The sequence below is a fragment of the Musca autumnalis genome, unplaced genomic scaffold (assembly GCF_047663935.1).
Source record: "Musca autumnalis isolate F117 unplaced genomic scaffold, ASM4766393v1 scaffold_2, whole genome shotgun sequence".
Taxonomy (NCBI): Eukaryota; Metazoa; Arthropoda; class Insecta; order Diptera; family Muscidae; genus Musca; species Musca autumnalis.
The window spans coordinates 31,476,148-31,490,843 of record NW_027411755.1 but is presented as its reverse complement, the minus strand read 5'-3'; the positions used below and the strand labels follow the sequence as shown (position 1 = coordinate 31,490,843).

Below are 14,696 nucleotides of genomic sequence, written 5' to 3'. Positions count from 1 at the left end.
GTATGGGAAAAGTCATGTCCGGTGAAATTTTGTATAGGAAAAGTCATCTCCGGTGAACTTTTGTATTGGAAAAGTCATCTCCCGTGAACTTTTGTATGGGAAAAGTCATCTCCGGTGAACTTTTGTATGGGAAAAGTCATCTCCGGTGAACTTTTGTATGGGACAATTCATCTCCGGTGAACTTTTGTATGGGAATAGTCATCTCCGGTGAACTTTTGTATTTCAAAAGTCATCTCCGGTGAACTTTTGTATTTAAAAAGTCATCTCCGGTGAACTTTTGTATAGGAAAAGTCATCTCCGGTGAACTTTTGTATTGGAAAAGTCATCTCTGGTGAACTTTTGTGTGGGAAAAGTCATCTCCGGTGAACTTTTGTATGGGAAAAGTCATCTCCGGTGAACTTTTGTATTGGCAAAGCCATCTCCGGTGAACTTTTGTATAGGAAAAGTCATCTCCGGTGAACGTTTGTATTGGCAAAGTCATCTCCGGTGAATTTTTGTATTGGAAAAGTCATCTCCGGTGAACTTTTGTATGGGAAAAGTCATCTCCGGTGAACTTTTGTATGGGAAAAGTCATCTCCGGTGAACTTTTGTATGGGAAAAGTCATCTCCGGTGAACTTTTGTATAGGAAAAGTCATCTCCGGTGAACTTTTGTATGGGAAAAGTCATCTCCGGTAAACTTTTGTATTGGAAAAGTCATCTCCGGTGAACTTTTGTATGGGAAAAGTCATCTCCGGTGAACTTTTTTATGGGAAAAGTCATTTCCGGTGAACTTTTGTATGGGAAAAGTCATCTCCGGTGAAATTTGTATGGGAAAAGTCATCTCCGGTGAACTTTTGTATTGGAAAAGTCATCTCCGGTGAACTTTTTTATGGGAAAAGTCATCTCCGGTGAACTTTTGTATGGGTGAAGTCATCTCCGGTTAACTTTTTTATGGGAAAAGTCATCTCCGGTGAACTTTTGTATTGGAAAAGTCATCTCCCGTGAACTTTTGTATGGGAAAAGTCATCTCCGGTGAACTTTTGTATGGGAAAAGTCATCTCCGGTGAACTTTTGTATGGGAAAAGTCATCTCCGGTGAACTTTTGTATGGGAAACGTCATTTCCGGTGAACTTTTGTATTGGAAAAGTCATCTCCGGTGAACTTTTGTATGGGAAAAGTCATCTCCGGTGAACTTTTGTATTGGAAAAGTCATCTCCGGTGAACTTTTGTATGGGAAAAGTTATCTCCGGTGAACGTTTGTATGGGAAAAGTCATGTCCGGTGAACGTTTGTATGGGAAAAGTCATCTCCGGTGAACTTTTGTATAGGAAAAGTAATCTCCGGAGAACTTTTTTATGGGAAAAGTAATCTCCGGTGAACTTTTGTATGGGAAAAGTCATTTCCGGTGAAATTTTGTATTGGCAAAGTCATCTCCGGTGAACTTTTGCATTGGAAAAGTCATCTCCGGTAAACTTTTGTATTGGAAAATTCATCTCCGGTGAACTTTTGTATGGGAAAAGTCATCTCCGGTGAACTTTTTTATGGGAAAAGTCATCTCCGGTGAACTTTTGTATGGGGAAGTCATCTCCGGTGAACTCTTGTATTGGCAAAGTCATCGCCGATGAACTTTTGTATGGGGAAAGTCATCTCCGGTGAACTCTTGTATTGCCAAAGTCATCTCCGGTGAACTGATGATCAGTCAAAAATATTCTTTAAAAAATCCACGTTTACGGCTGTGATAATCTTTGAAAAAATATTCTTAAAAAAATCCACGTTTACGGCTGTAATGATCTTTGAAAAAATATTCTTAAAAAAATCCACGTTTATGGCTGTAATGATCTTTGAAAAAATATTCTTTAAAAAATCCACGTTTACGGCTGTAATGATCTTTGAAAAAATATTCTTTGAAAAATCCACGTTTACGGCTGTAATAATCTTTGAAAAAATATTCTTTAAAAAATCCACGTTTATGGCTGTGAAGATCTTTGAAAAAATATTCTTTAAAAAATCCACGTTTATGGCTGTGAAGATCTTTGAAAAAATATTCTTTAAAAAATCCACGTTTATGGCTGTGAAGATCTTTGAAAAAATATTCTTTAAAAAATCCACGTTTATGGCTGTGAAGATCTTTGAAAAAATATTCTTTAAAAAATCCACGTTTATGGCTGTGAAGATCTTTGAAAAAATATTCTTTAAAAAATCCACGTTTATGGCTGTGAAGATCTTTGAAAAAATATTCTTTAAAAAATCCACGTTTATGGCTGTGAAGATCTTTGAAAAAATATTCTTTAAAAAATCCACGTTTATGGCTGTGAAGATCTTTGAAAAAATATTCTTTAAAAAATCCACGTTTATGGCTGTGAAGATCTTTGAAAAAATATTCTTTAAAAAATCCACGTTTATGGCTGTGAAGATCTTTGAAAAAATATTCTTTAAAAAATCCACGTTTATGGCTGTGAAGATCTTTAAAATCTTTACGACTGTGATGATCTTTGAAAAAATATTTAAAATATAAATATTGGAGAATATTTAATGACATCTGCAGTGCAATCTCGCAGCCCAGAGATGAAAAATATGAATGAAAATAGTGCTTCTGCAATTTGCTAAGGGGTATCCCCAAGACAAATTTGTTCAGGCCTCTGTTTCACTACCGACATGCTGTTATATTAATTTGATTGGAACCAAATTAGGGTATGGAACCAATGCTAATACCTTCTGGAGTAGAACCTCTAATGCGGTGCGAAAAAATGTTTTAAATAATTTGCTAAAAATTTCCAGCTTCTTTCAAATTCAAGTTCACGCTCGAAAGCTATGTGTTGAAATCTAAGTTGCTCTAGCCATATATTTATGAGGCTAGACTAAGCGAGACATGGATGCAGTATGCATCTATGCAAAGCAATATTCTAGAGGTATGTGCATAGTCACGTAATATGAAGCGTAATAAGCGTAACCAATATTCACTCCGATTATGGTGTATGAATAAATTTTTGGGATTAGCAGCAGGAGCGATGAGTTTTTACGACATTTATGTAGCTTTAGCGGAGGAAAAACAAATCGTATAAATGCAGGTTTCCTCTGGCGATCTGCAACATTATAAAGTCGATAGATTAGAAGTGGTTAAGTTGAGAATATGAAAGTTCTAATAATAGTGGCCGCTGTGATGGGAATATTAAATGCTACGCCATCACCAACCGTCTACGATGAAGATGAGCCCCTGGATCCTGCTGTCATTGACCATATAAATCATAAAATCAATAGGGTCTTGAGGAAAAATCCTGGTATATATCCTCCACAAACCAGTCGAGATGTGGAACTGAATTATAATTTGGAAGAGCTGCAGGATAGTAAACTGAGACCCAATGCAACGGAAGCTGATGAGGATATTGCTTTGAATGCCATCATGAATTTCAACAACTATTTGATCCAATTGCAAGAAATGCAGCATCTGGTGGCAGAAGCGGAACGTGAGCTAATTGGTTTGGCGGAATATGGCAATTTTAATGAAAATCAGGAAGAGAAGGCTTTGCAAGTTTTTCAGCTACTGAGAAGTGTGGCGGAAAATGGTTCAACTTTCGAAATTCCCGAAGCCTTGAGGATCTATGAGAGCTTTAAGGTCCAAGATATTTTTGGAGAGAAATTTTTGGCCGAAGAGCATGTAAGGCGGACTAAGGAGAGAGAAGGGCAGGAAAATGTAAAGCAGAAAATGCAAACAGACTTACAAGAACAGCAGGAGGAATATGAAAGGCAGGAAGAAGAGAAATTGAAACAAAGAGAGGCGGAATTGGAGTTACAAATGGAAAGGGAATTAAGGCAAAGAGAGGCAATGAATTTGGAGGAAGAGAAACAACAACTTGAAGAAGAAAGTACCCGACAAGAAGAGCATTTGAGGGAAGAGGAAAGACAAATGGCAGCAGAAATTGAGCAACAATTAAGAGAGAGGGAAGAACAATTACTTCAAAAAGAACAGCAAAAACTAAGAGAGGAAAATGAAAGACTCAAAGTGGAAGAAGAGCAAAGGTTACAATTAAAAGAATCCGAGGAAGAAGAGCAATTAAAACAAAAATTACAAGAAGATATACAAAAGATGGAAGAAGAAAACAAAAAATTAGAAGAAAAAGTAAAAGAAAAAGAACAAGAACTGCAACAGAAATTCCAACAAATGCAAGAGGCAGAGTTAAGAGAAGAACAAACAGAAGAAGAGAAACTAAAAGAGCAAGAACGGCAACTAGAAGAGCAACTAAAAACTAAATTAGAACAGAAAGAACAAGAAGAAGAAATGAAATTACAAGAAGAGGAAATACAACTGGGCCAGCAGCAAGTAGAACTGGAGGCAATGCAGGAGCGCAAATTAGAAGAGAAAGAACAAGAAGAAGAACAAAGATTACAAACAGAACTTAACAAAGATTTACAGCAAATCAAAGATAAAGAAACCCAAATTCAACAGAGTGTGGATGAAAAATTACAACAGCTACAACAACAAGAAGTGCAAACAGAAGAAAACACAAGAAATTTAGAAAGAGAAATGCAACAAAAACTCAAAGAAAATGAAGAAAATATCCTCCAAGAAGAACGCTTAACATTAGAGGACAAATTAAATAAAATATTCGAAGAAAAAATGGCTGAAATTTTGCAAAAAGAAGAAGAGAAATATGAACAGCTACTGCAGGAAAAACAGGAGGAATTTTTGCAACAAGATGAGGAGAAACTGAAAGAAAAGGAAATGGAATTAGAAGCAGAGTTAAATGCCAAGGCTAAAGAAATGGAAAATCAATTCGAAGAATATGAAAACGAAAGAGAAATGGAAAGGGAGACAGAAATACAACAAAAAGAGCAAGAGTTATTACAAAAAGATGTGGAACAATTAACGGAAGAAGAACTTGCAGCGCAAAGTGAAATGAAAGAGCAGTTGAATAGAGAAGAAAACACCCTAAAAGCAGAGGAACTTCAAGCAAGAGAAGAATTCCAAGAGCAACTTAAGGAAGCTGAAGAAATTGTGAGCCACCAAACAGGTCCTGTAATAGGAAATTTTGAGGAAGCAAAAGCGCTTAATTCTCCGTCACCTGATGATGCTTCACTCTCACATCAGTCACTAACTTCCGAATATGCAACACAGCCAGCATTTGTTAGTGGTAGCCCAAATTCATCGGGGACATCATCGAATCGAAACTCAAAACTGCCCATAGTTTTAACATTTCATCAGCATCCTCGGCTTTCGTGGCAAGATTATAACAATATTGTAGGAGAACTAACAAAAACTTTGGCCAGAGGTTTAGCAAAAGGTGAAGAAAAAACCATTAGTTTTAAAATTAATTATTAGTATAAATATATACATTATATGTATATAATATACTGCCCCCACACTATAATAGGTGTATAAGATTAAGATAATTTTGGGTTTGTTTTTCTGTAAAAAATTGTTAAAGAAGAAAGTGAAATAAAAGGGAAATTTTTGTTCGTTTTGGATTTTTTAAAGAATATTTTTCCATAAACGTGGATTTTTAATGAATTTTTTTAAACGTGGGTTTTTTAAATGATTTTTTTTTCCATAAACGCAGACTTTTTAATTTTTTTTAAACGTAGATTTAACAGAAATCAAAACGTGGACTTATAAAATGACTTTTGGAGATTTTAATGACTATTTTTTTAAAAAACGTGGATTTTTTAAAGATTTTTTTTGGAAATCGTGGGTTTGTAAATTGATTTTTTAAAAAATAGTGTTCCATAAACGTGGATTTTTTAAGGTTTGTTAAACTGATTTTTTAAAAAATATTTTTCCATAAACGTGGATTTTTTCAAAAAAAATGTTTTCATAAACGTGGATTTAAAAAATATTTTCCATAAACATGGATTTAAAAAATATTTTTTTATAAACGTGGATTTAAAAAATGTTTTTCCATAAACGTGGATTTTTAGAAATAAAAATATTTTTTTTCACAAACGTGGGTTTTTTAAAAAAATATTTTTTTTCACAAACGTGGGTTTTTTAAAAAAAAATTTTTTTTCACAAACGTGGGTTTTTTAAAAAAATATTTTTTTTCACAAACGTGGGTTTTTTAAAAAAATATTTTTTTTCACAAACGTGGGTTTTTTAAAAAAATATTTTTTTTCACAAACGTGGGTTTTTTAAAAAAATATTTTTTTTCGCAAACGTGGGTTTTTTAAAAAAATATTTTTTTCACAAACGTGGGTTTTTTAAAAAAATATTTTTTTTCACAAACGTGGGTTTTTAAGAAAATATTTCTACATAAACGTGAATTTTTCAAAAAAAAAAAATATATTTTCCATACACTTGGATTTTTTAAAAAATGTTTTTCCAAAAACGTGGACTTAAAAAAATATTTTTCCATAAACGTTGATTTAAAACAAAATATTTTTCCATAAACGTTGATTTAAAACAAAATATTTTTCTTGGATTTTTTTTTTATATTTTTCCATAAATGTTTATTTTTTTAAAAATTTTTCCATTTGTTAAAAAAATAGTTTTCCATAAACACGGATTTTTAAAAATTATTTTTCCATAAACATGAATTCTTTTAAAATATTTTTCCATAAACGTGGATTTTGTTACAAAAATAGTTTTCCATAAAAATTATTTTTCCATAAACGTGAAATTTTTTTAAGTTTTTTTTTCCATAAACTTGGATTTTTAAAAATTATTTAAAGAATATTTTTCCATAAATGTGGATTTTTTTAAAATTATTTAAAGAATATTTTTCCATATATGTGGATTTTTTAAACAAACATTTTCCATTAACGTGAATTAAAAAAAAATATTTTCCTAAACGTTATTTTTATTTTCCATAAACGTGGATTTTTTAAAAAATTATTTTCCATAAACGTGGATTTTTTAAAAAATTATTTTCCATAAACGTGGATTTTTAAAAAAATTATTTTCCATAAACGTGGATTTTTTAAAAAATTATTTTCCATAAACGTGGATTTTTTAAAAAATTATTTTCCATAAACGTGGATTTTTTAAAAAATTATTTTCCATAAACGTGGATTTTTTAAAAAATTATTTTCCATAAACGTGGATTTTTTAAAAAATTATTTTCCATAAACGTGGATTTTTTAAAAAATTATTTTCCATAAACGTGGATTTTTTAAAAAATTATTTTCCATAAACGTGGATTTTTTAAAAAATTATTTTCCATAAACGTGGATTTTTTAAAAAATTATTTTCCATAAACGTGGATTTTTTAAAAAATTATTTTCCATAAACGTGGATTTTTTAAAAAATTATTTTCCATAAACGTGGATTTTTTAAAAAATTATTTTTCATAAACGTGGATTTTTTAAAAAATTATTTTCCATAAACGTGGATTTTTTAAAAAATTATTTTCCATAAACGTGGATTTTTTAAAAAATTATTTTCCATAAACGTGGATTTTTTTAAAAAATTATTTTCCATAAACGTGGATTTTTTAAAAAATTATTTTCCATAAACGTGGATTTTTTAAAAAAATTATTTTCCATAAACGTGGATTTTTTAAAAAATTATTTTCCATAAACGTGGATTTTTTAAAAAATTATTTTCCATAGACGTGGATTTTTTAAAAAATTATTTTCCATAAACGTGGATTTTTTAAAAAATTATTTTCCATAAACGTGGATTTTTTAAAAAATTATTTTCCATAAACGTGGATTTTTTAAAAAATTATTTTCCATAAACGTGGATTTTTTAAAAAATTATTTTCCATAAACGTGGATTTTTTAAAAAATTATTTTCCATAAACGTGGATTTTTTAAAAAATTATTTTCCATAAACGTGGATTTTTTAAAAAATTATTTTCCATAAACGTGGATTTTTTAAAAAATTATTTTCCATAAACGTGGATTTTTTAAAAAATTATTTTCCATAAACGTGGATTTTTTAAAAAATTATTTTCCATAAACGTGGATTTTTTAAAAAATTATTTTCCATAAACGTGGATTTTTTAAAAAATTATTTTCCATAAACGTGGATTTTTTAAAAAATTATTTTCCATAAACGTTGATTTTTTAAAAAATTATTTTCCATAAACGTGGATTTTTTAAAAAATTATTTTCCATAAACGTGGATTTTTTAAAAAATTATTTTCCATAAACGTGGATTTTTTAAAAAATTATTTTCCATAAACGTGGATTTTTTTAAAAAATTATTTAAAGGATATTTTTCCTTTTTTTGTGGGAATTATTGTTGACCTTTGGACTGAATTTATTTCTTGATTTTAGTTTGGCTTTAGGTCAGCCGTGGATTTTTAAAAAACGTGGATTTTTAAAAAATATTTAAAAAATATTTTCATGGACGTCGATTTTTTAAAAAATTATTTAAAAAATATTTTCATGGACGTCGATTTTATAAAAAAATGTTTAAAGAATATTTTCATGGACGTCGATTTTTTAAAAAATTATTTAAAGAATATTTTCATGAACGTGGATTTTTTAAAAAATTATTTTCCATAAACGTGGATTTTTTTAAAAATTATTTTCCACAATCGTGGATTTTTTTAAAAATTATTTTCCATAAACGTAGATTTTTTAAAAAAAATTTTTCCATAATCGTGGATTTTTTAAACAATTATTTTCCATAAACGTGGATTTTTTAAAAAATAATTTTCCATAAACGTGGATTTTTTAAAAAATTATTTTCCATTAACGTGGATTTTTTAAAAAATTATTTTCCATTTTTTAAAAAGTTATATTCCATTTTTTAAAAAATTATTTTCAATAAACCTGGATTTTTTAAAAAAATTATTTTCCATAAACCTGGATTTTTTAAAAAATTATTTTCCATAAACGTGGATTTTTTAAAAAATTATTTTCCATAAACGTTGATTTTTTAAAAAATTATTTTCCATAAACGTGGATTTTTAAAAAATTATTTTCCATAAACGTGGATTTTTAAAAAATTATTTTCCATAAACGTGGATTTTTTAAAAAATTATTTTCCATAAACGTGGATTTTTTAAAAAATTATTTTCCATAAACGTGGATTTTTTAAAAAATTATTTTCCATAAACGTGGATTTTTTAAAAAATTATTTTCCATAAACGTGGATTTTTTAAAAAAAATTATTTTCCATAAACGTGGATTTTTTAAAAAATTATTTTCCATAAACGTGGATTTTTTAAAAAATTATTTTCCATAAACGTGGATTTTTTAAAAAATTATTTTCCATAAACGTGGATTTTTTAAAAAATTATTTTCCATAAACGTGGATTTTTTAAAAAAATATTTTCCATAATTGTGGATTTTTTAAAAAATTATTTTCCATAAACGTGGATTTTTTAAAAAATTATTTTCCATAAACGTGGATTTTTTAAAAAGTTATTTTCCATAAACGTGGATTTTTTAAAAAATTATTTTCCATAAACGTGGATTTTTTAAAAAATTATTTTCCATAAACGTGGATTTTTTAAAAAATTATTTTCCATAAACGTGGATTTTTTAAAAAATTATTTTCCATAAACGTTGATTTTTTAAAAAATTATTTTCCATAAACGTGGATTTTTTAAAAAATTATTTTCCATAAACGTGGATTTTTTAAAAAATTATTTTCCATAAACGTGGATTTTTTAAAAAATTATTTTCCATAAACGTGGATTTTTTAAAAAATTATTTTCCATAAACGTGGATTTTTTAAAAAATTATTTTCCATAAACGTGGATTTTTTAAAAAATTATTTTCCATAAACGTGGATTTTTTTAAAAAATTATTTTCCATAAACGTGGATTTTTTTAAAAAATTATTTTCCATAAACGTGGATTTTTTTAAAAAATTATTTAAAGGATATTTTTCCTTTTTTTGTGGGAATTATTGTTGACCTTTGGACTGAATTTATTTCTTGATTTTAGTTTGGCTTTAGGTCAGCCGTGGATTTTTAAAAAACGTGGATTTTTAAAAAATATTTAAAAAATATTTTCATGGACGTCGATTTTTTAAAAAATTATTTAAAAAATATTTTCATAGACGTCGATTTTTTAAAAAATTGTTTAAAGAATATTTTCATGGACGTCGATTTTTTAAAAAATTATTTAAAGAATATTTTCATGAACGTGGATTTTTTAAAAAATTATTTTCCATAAACTTGGATTTTTTTAAAAATTATTTTCCACAATCGTGGATTTTTTTAAAAATTATTTTCCATAAACGTAGATTTTTTAAAAAAAATTTTTCCATAATCGTGGATTTTTTAAACAATTATTTTCCATAAACGTGGATTTTTTAAAAAATAATTTTCCATAAACGTGGATTTTTTAAAAAATTATTTTCCATTAACGTGGATTTTTTAAAAAATTATTTTCCATTTTTTAAAAAGTTATATTCCATTTTTTAAAAAATTATTTTCCATTTTTTAAAAAATTATTTTCCATTTTTTAAAAAATTATTTTCCATAAACTTGGATTTTTAAAAAAATTATTTTCCATAAACGTGGATTTTTAAAAAAAATATTTTCCATAAACGTGGATTTTTAAAAAATTATTTTCCATAAACTTGGATTTTTAAAAAAATTATTTTCCATAAACGTGGATTTTTTAAAAAATTATTTTCCATAAACGTGAATTTTTTAAAAAATTATTTTCCATAAACGTGGATTTTTTAAAAAATTATTTTCCATAAACGTGGATTTAAAAAAAAAATAATTTTCCATAAACGTGGATTTTTTAAAAAATAATTTTCCATAAACGTGGATTTTTTAAAAAATAATTTTCCATAAACGTGGATTTTTTAAAAAATTATTTTCCATAAACGTGGATTTTTTAAAAAAAATAATTTTCCATAAACGTGGATTTTTTAAAAAATAATTTTCCATAAACGTGGATTTTTTTAAAAATTATTTTCCATAAACGTGGATTTTTTAAAAAATTATTTTCCATAAAAGTGGATTTTTTAAAAAATTATTTTCCATAAACGTGGATTTTTTAAAAAATTATTTCCATAAACGTGGATTTTTTAAAAAATTATTTTCCATAAACGTGGATTTTTTAAAAATTATTTTCCATAAACGTGGATTTTTTAAAAAATTATTTTCCATAAAAGTGGATTTTTTAAAAAATTATTTTCCATAAACGTGGATTTTTTAAAAAATTATTTCCATAAACGTGGATTTTTTAAAAAATTATTTTCCATAAACGTGGATTTTTTAAAAAATTATTTTCCATAAACGTGGATTTTTTAAAAAATTATTTTCCATAAACGTGGATTTTTTAAAAAATTATTTTCCATAAACGTGGATTTTTTAAAAAATTATTTTCCATAAACGTGGATTTTTTAAAAAATTATTTTCCATAAACGTGGATTTTTTAAAAAATTATTTTCCATAAACGTGGATTTTTTAAAAAATTATTTTCCATAAACGTGGATTTTTTAAAAAATTATTTTCCATAAACGTGGATTTTTTAAAAAATTATTTTCCATAAACGTGGATTTTTTAAAAAATTATTTTCCATAAACGTGGATTTTTTAAAAACGTGGATTTTTTAAAAAATTATTTTCCATAAACGTGGATTTTTTAAAAACGTGGATTTTTTAAAAAATTATTTTCCATAAACGTGGATTTTTTAAAAACGTGGATTTTTTAAAAAATTATTTTCCATAAACGTGGATTTTTTAAAAACGTGGATTTTTTAAAAAATTATTTTCCATAAACGTGGATTTTTTAAAAACGTGGATTTTTTAAAAAATTATTTTCCATAAACGTGGATTTTTTAAAAACGTGGATTTTTTAAAAAATTATTTTCCATAAACGTGGATTTTTTAAAAACGTGGATTTTTTAAAAAATTATTTTCCATAATCGTGGATTTTTTAAAAAATTATTTTCCATACACGTGATTTTTTAAAAAATTATTTTCCATAAACGTGGATTTTTTAAAAAATTATTTTCCATAAACGTGGATTTTTTAAAAAATTATTTTCCATAAACGTGGATTTTTTAAAAAATTATTTTCCATAAACGTGGATTTTTTAAAAACGTGGATTTTTTAAAAAATTATTTTCCATAAACGTGGATTTTTTAAAAAATTATTTTCCATAAACGTGGATTTTTTAAAAAATTATTTTCCATTTCTTAAGAAATTATTTTCCATTTTTAAAAAAATTATTTTCCATAAACGTGGATTTTTTAAAAAATAATTTTCCATTTTTTAAAAAATTATTTTCCATAAACGTGGATTTTTTAAAAAAATATTTTCCATTTTTTAAAAAATTATTTTCCATAAACGTGGATTTTTTAAAAAAATTATTTAAAGGATTTATTTAAAGAATTTTTAAAAAATTATTTTCCATTTCTTAAGAAATTATTTTCCATTTTTAAAAAAATTTTTTTTTCATAAACGTGGATTTTTTAAAAAATAATTTTCCATTTTTTAAAAAATTATTTTCCATAAACGTGGATTTTTTAAAAAAATATTTTCCATTTTTTAAAAAATTATTTTCCATAAACGTGGATTTTTGAAAAACATTTAAAAAATATTTTCATGGACGTCGATTTTTTAAAAAATGATTTAAAGAATATTTTCATGAACGTGGAGTTTTTAAAGTGTCTTTTTTAATATTTTTCTATAAACCTAGATTTTTTTTAAAGTATATGTTTTATGCATTTTTAACACTTCCTTGAGTAGTATTTAAAAAACATATTTTTAATTTTTCCTCACTTCCGACTCGCCTTTATTCACTCGCCAAACTTATAAATTTCAAATTCAATCACTTTCTCATTTAAAAAACTACCGAATTTCGTCGAGACTTCATCGAAAAAATCCACAACACGTAACTTTTCCACATTATCGTTAGATGCGAGGGCAGCTTCAACTTCTTTCAAAAGATTTTTCAACTCATTTTCAAATGTGTCCACAATGCGCTCTTTCAACAAATAACCAATATATTCTTGGAAAAATTTCAAATGGGCATTCAAAACCGGTGGTGGTTCAGGATTTTCATTTAAATAATCCCACAAATCTTCCGCAATACTTTCAGCTGCCTTGGTATACAACTCAAATTTCTCATCTAAATTGTGAATTTTGTGGGCCTCCTGTATTTTATCCAAAAAGATTTGGGCTTCCTTTTTTAGATTATCACTCAATTCGGGTAGTATCTCCTGGACATACCAACGATGTATGAGAATATCTTCATTGACATATTGTTTATCCAATTCTGTTTGCAGATAGTCAACAAAGCCGGAATTTAATTTATCAGTATAGGTATCGAGTAGTGAGAGTTTTTCCTTTACAGAATCCTTGTCTAAGGTGGTTTGGAAAACGGATTTCAGTTTTTGCAGTTCTGGTAAATATTCTTCCTTGAAACTTTTGGCAATTATGTCGAAACGCATAATATAGTGCTGCAAACGGCTGTTGGTGTGTTCCACTTCGTCTACCGGTGGTGTGGGTGGTATTTCGGCAATCTAGACGAGAGAGGGATAGATTTATCCTTTGTGTTCCTTGACTTGATATCCCCTTGCGAATAGTTACCTTTTCTTTCACAATTAGTAGCACCATTAAAATTTGAAATATAAAAATATTCATTTTTAGTTCGTCAGAGATGTGTTGAATTTATTGTTAACATTTGTAAAATTCCAATTGATTTGCGTGCCGTTTCCATTTAATGTGCGTTTTTATATAAAAACGTTTGAAAATGTAAAAAGTTATCGTTTATAATGACAAAATAAATGCTCATGTTAGAGAACAATTATGTGTAGACATTTCCACAGCAGTTTTCCAGTGGAGTGATGAGAATTTTATATTTGAAAAATGTACAAAATATTTCCACTTATTTATAAAGTTGTTGCGTTCTGAATGTTTTAATAAAAACAACTTGAATATTTCAACCCCCTAAAATATGCCACAGTTGGCGTACATCAGTCAGCATACATTATTTAGTCTTAGAGAGAAGAAACTTCGGTATTTGTACTAAAAATTCAAATTTATGGATTTTTTGGATTTTTTAAGAATATTTAAATAATTTTAAAATTTATTTTTAATTGGCGTGGAGTTATTAAAAATATTTTAAAACATTATTTTTAATAGGCGTGGATTTTTTAAGAATATTTAAAAAAAAATTAAACATTATTTTTAATGGGGGTGTATTTTTAAGAATATTTTAAAAAATTATTTTTGATAGGAGTGGAATTTTTTAAACATTTAAACAATTTTAAAAATTGTTTTTAATAGACGTGGATTTTTAAGAATATTTAAAAAATTTTAAAAATTGTTTTTAATAGGCGTGGATTTTTAAGAATATTTAAAAAATTTTAAAAATTATTTTTAATGGGGATGGATTTTTTAAGAATATTTAAAAAAAAATTACAAAATTATTTTAATAAACGTTTACAAATTTTTAACAAATATTTTTAATAGTCGTGGATATTTTAAGAATATTTTTAGAATTTTTTTAATAGGCGTAGTTTTTTAAGAGTATTTAAACAATTTTAAAAATTATTTTTAATAGTCGTGGATTTTTTAAAATAATTTAAAAATTATTTTCAATGCGCGTGCATTTTTTAAGAATATTTAAAAAAATTTTAAAGTTATTTTTAATGGCGGTGGATTTTTTAAGAATATTTAAAATTTTAAATTTTAAATTATTTGTAATGGGGATGGATTTTTTAAGAATATTTAAAAAAATTTACAAAATTATTTTAATAAATGTTTAAAAAATTTTAACAAATATTTTTAATAGTCGTGGATATTTTAAGAATATTTTTAGAATTTTTTTAATAGGCGTAGATTTTTTAAGAGTATTT

At 26.3% G+C, this 14,696-nt stretch overlaps 3 protein-coding genes across 3 annotated transcripts in view; 1 reads left to right on the top strand and 2 right to left on the bottom strand.

Annotated features, from left to right (window-relative positions):
- The window catches only part of loh (thrombospondin type 1 domain containing lonely heart), a 276,194-nt gene that overhangs the window by 105,541 nt on the left and 155,957 nt on the right, over window positions 1–14,696 (bottom strand). The window lies entirely within an intron of this gene.
- LOC141393875 (uncharacterized) lies at window positions 34–5,454 on the top strand. The gene has a single exon (XM_073967475.1). The coding sequence runs from the start codon at window positions 3,110–3,112 to the stop codon at window positions 5,294–5,296; it is 2,187 nt and encodes a 728-aa protein (XP_073823576.1). The 5' UTR covers window positions 34–3,109; the 3' UTR covers window positions 5,297–5,454.
- LOC141393876 (uncharacterized) lies at window positions 12,598–13,660 on the bottom strand. Its single transcript, XM_073967476.1, has 2 exons — window positions 13,426–13,660; window positions 12,598–13,358 (listed from the first exon to the last, which is right to left on the bottom strand). Exons 1-2 carry the CDS (start codon window positions 13,477–13,479, stop codon window positions 12,633–12,635), a joined length of 780 nt encoding a protein of 259 aa, XP_073823577.1. The 5' UTR covers window positions 13,480–13,660; the 3' UTR covers window positions 12,598–12,632.

What these genes read in the sequence shown, in the direction of transcription:
- LOC141393875 (XM_073967475.1), top strand. Translation starts at nt 3,110, where the DNA reads ATGAAAGTTCTAATAATAGTGGCCGCTGTGATGGGAATATTAAATGCT.
- LOC141393876 (XM_073967476.1), bottom strand. Translation starts at nt 13,479, where the DNA reads ATGAATATTTTTATATTTCAAATTTTAATGGTGCTACTAATTGTGAAA. An exon ending in TACTAATTGTGAAAGAAAAG is followed by an intron (nt 13,359 to 13,425) that starts GTAACTATTCGC and finishes TCTCTCGTCTAG; the next exon opens with ATTGCCGAAATACCACCCAC.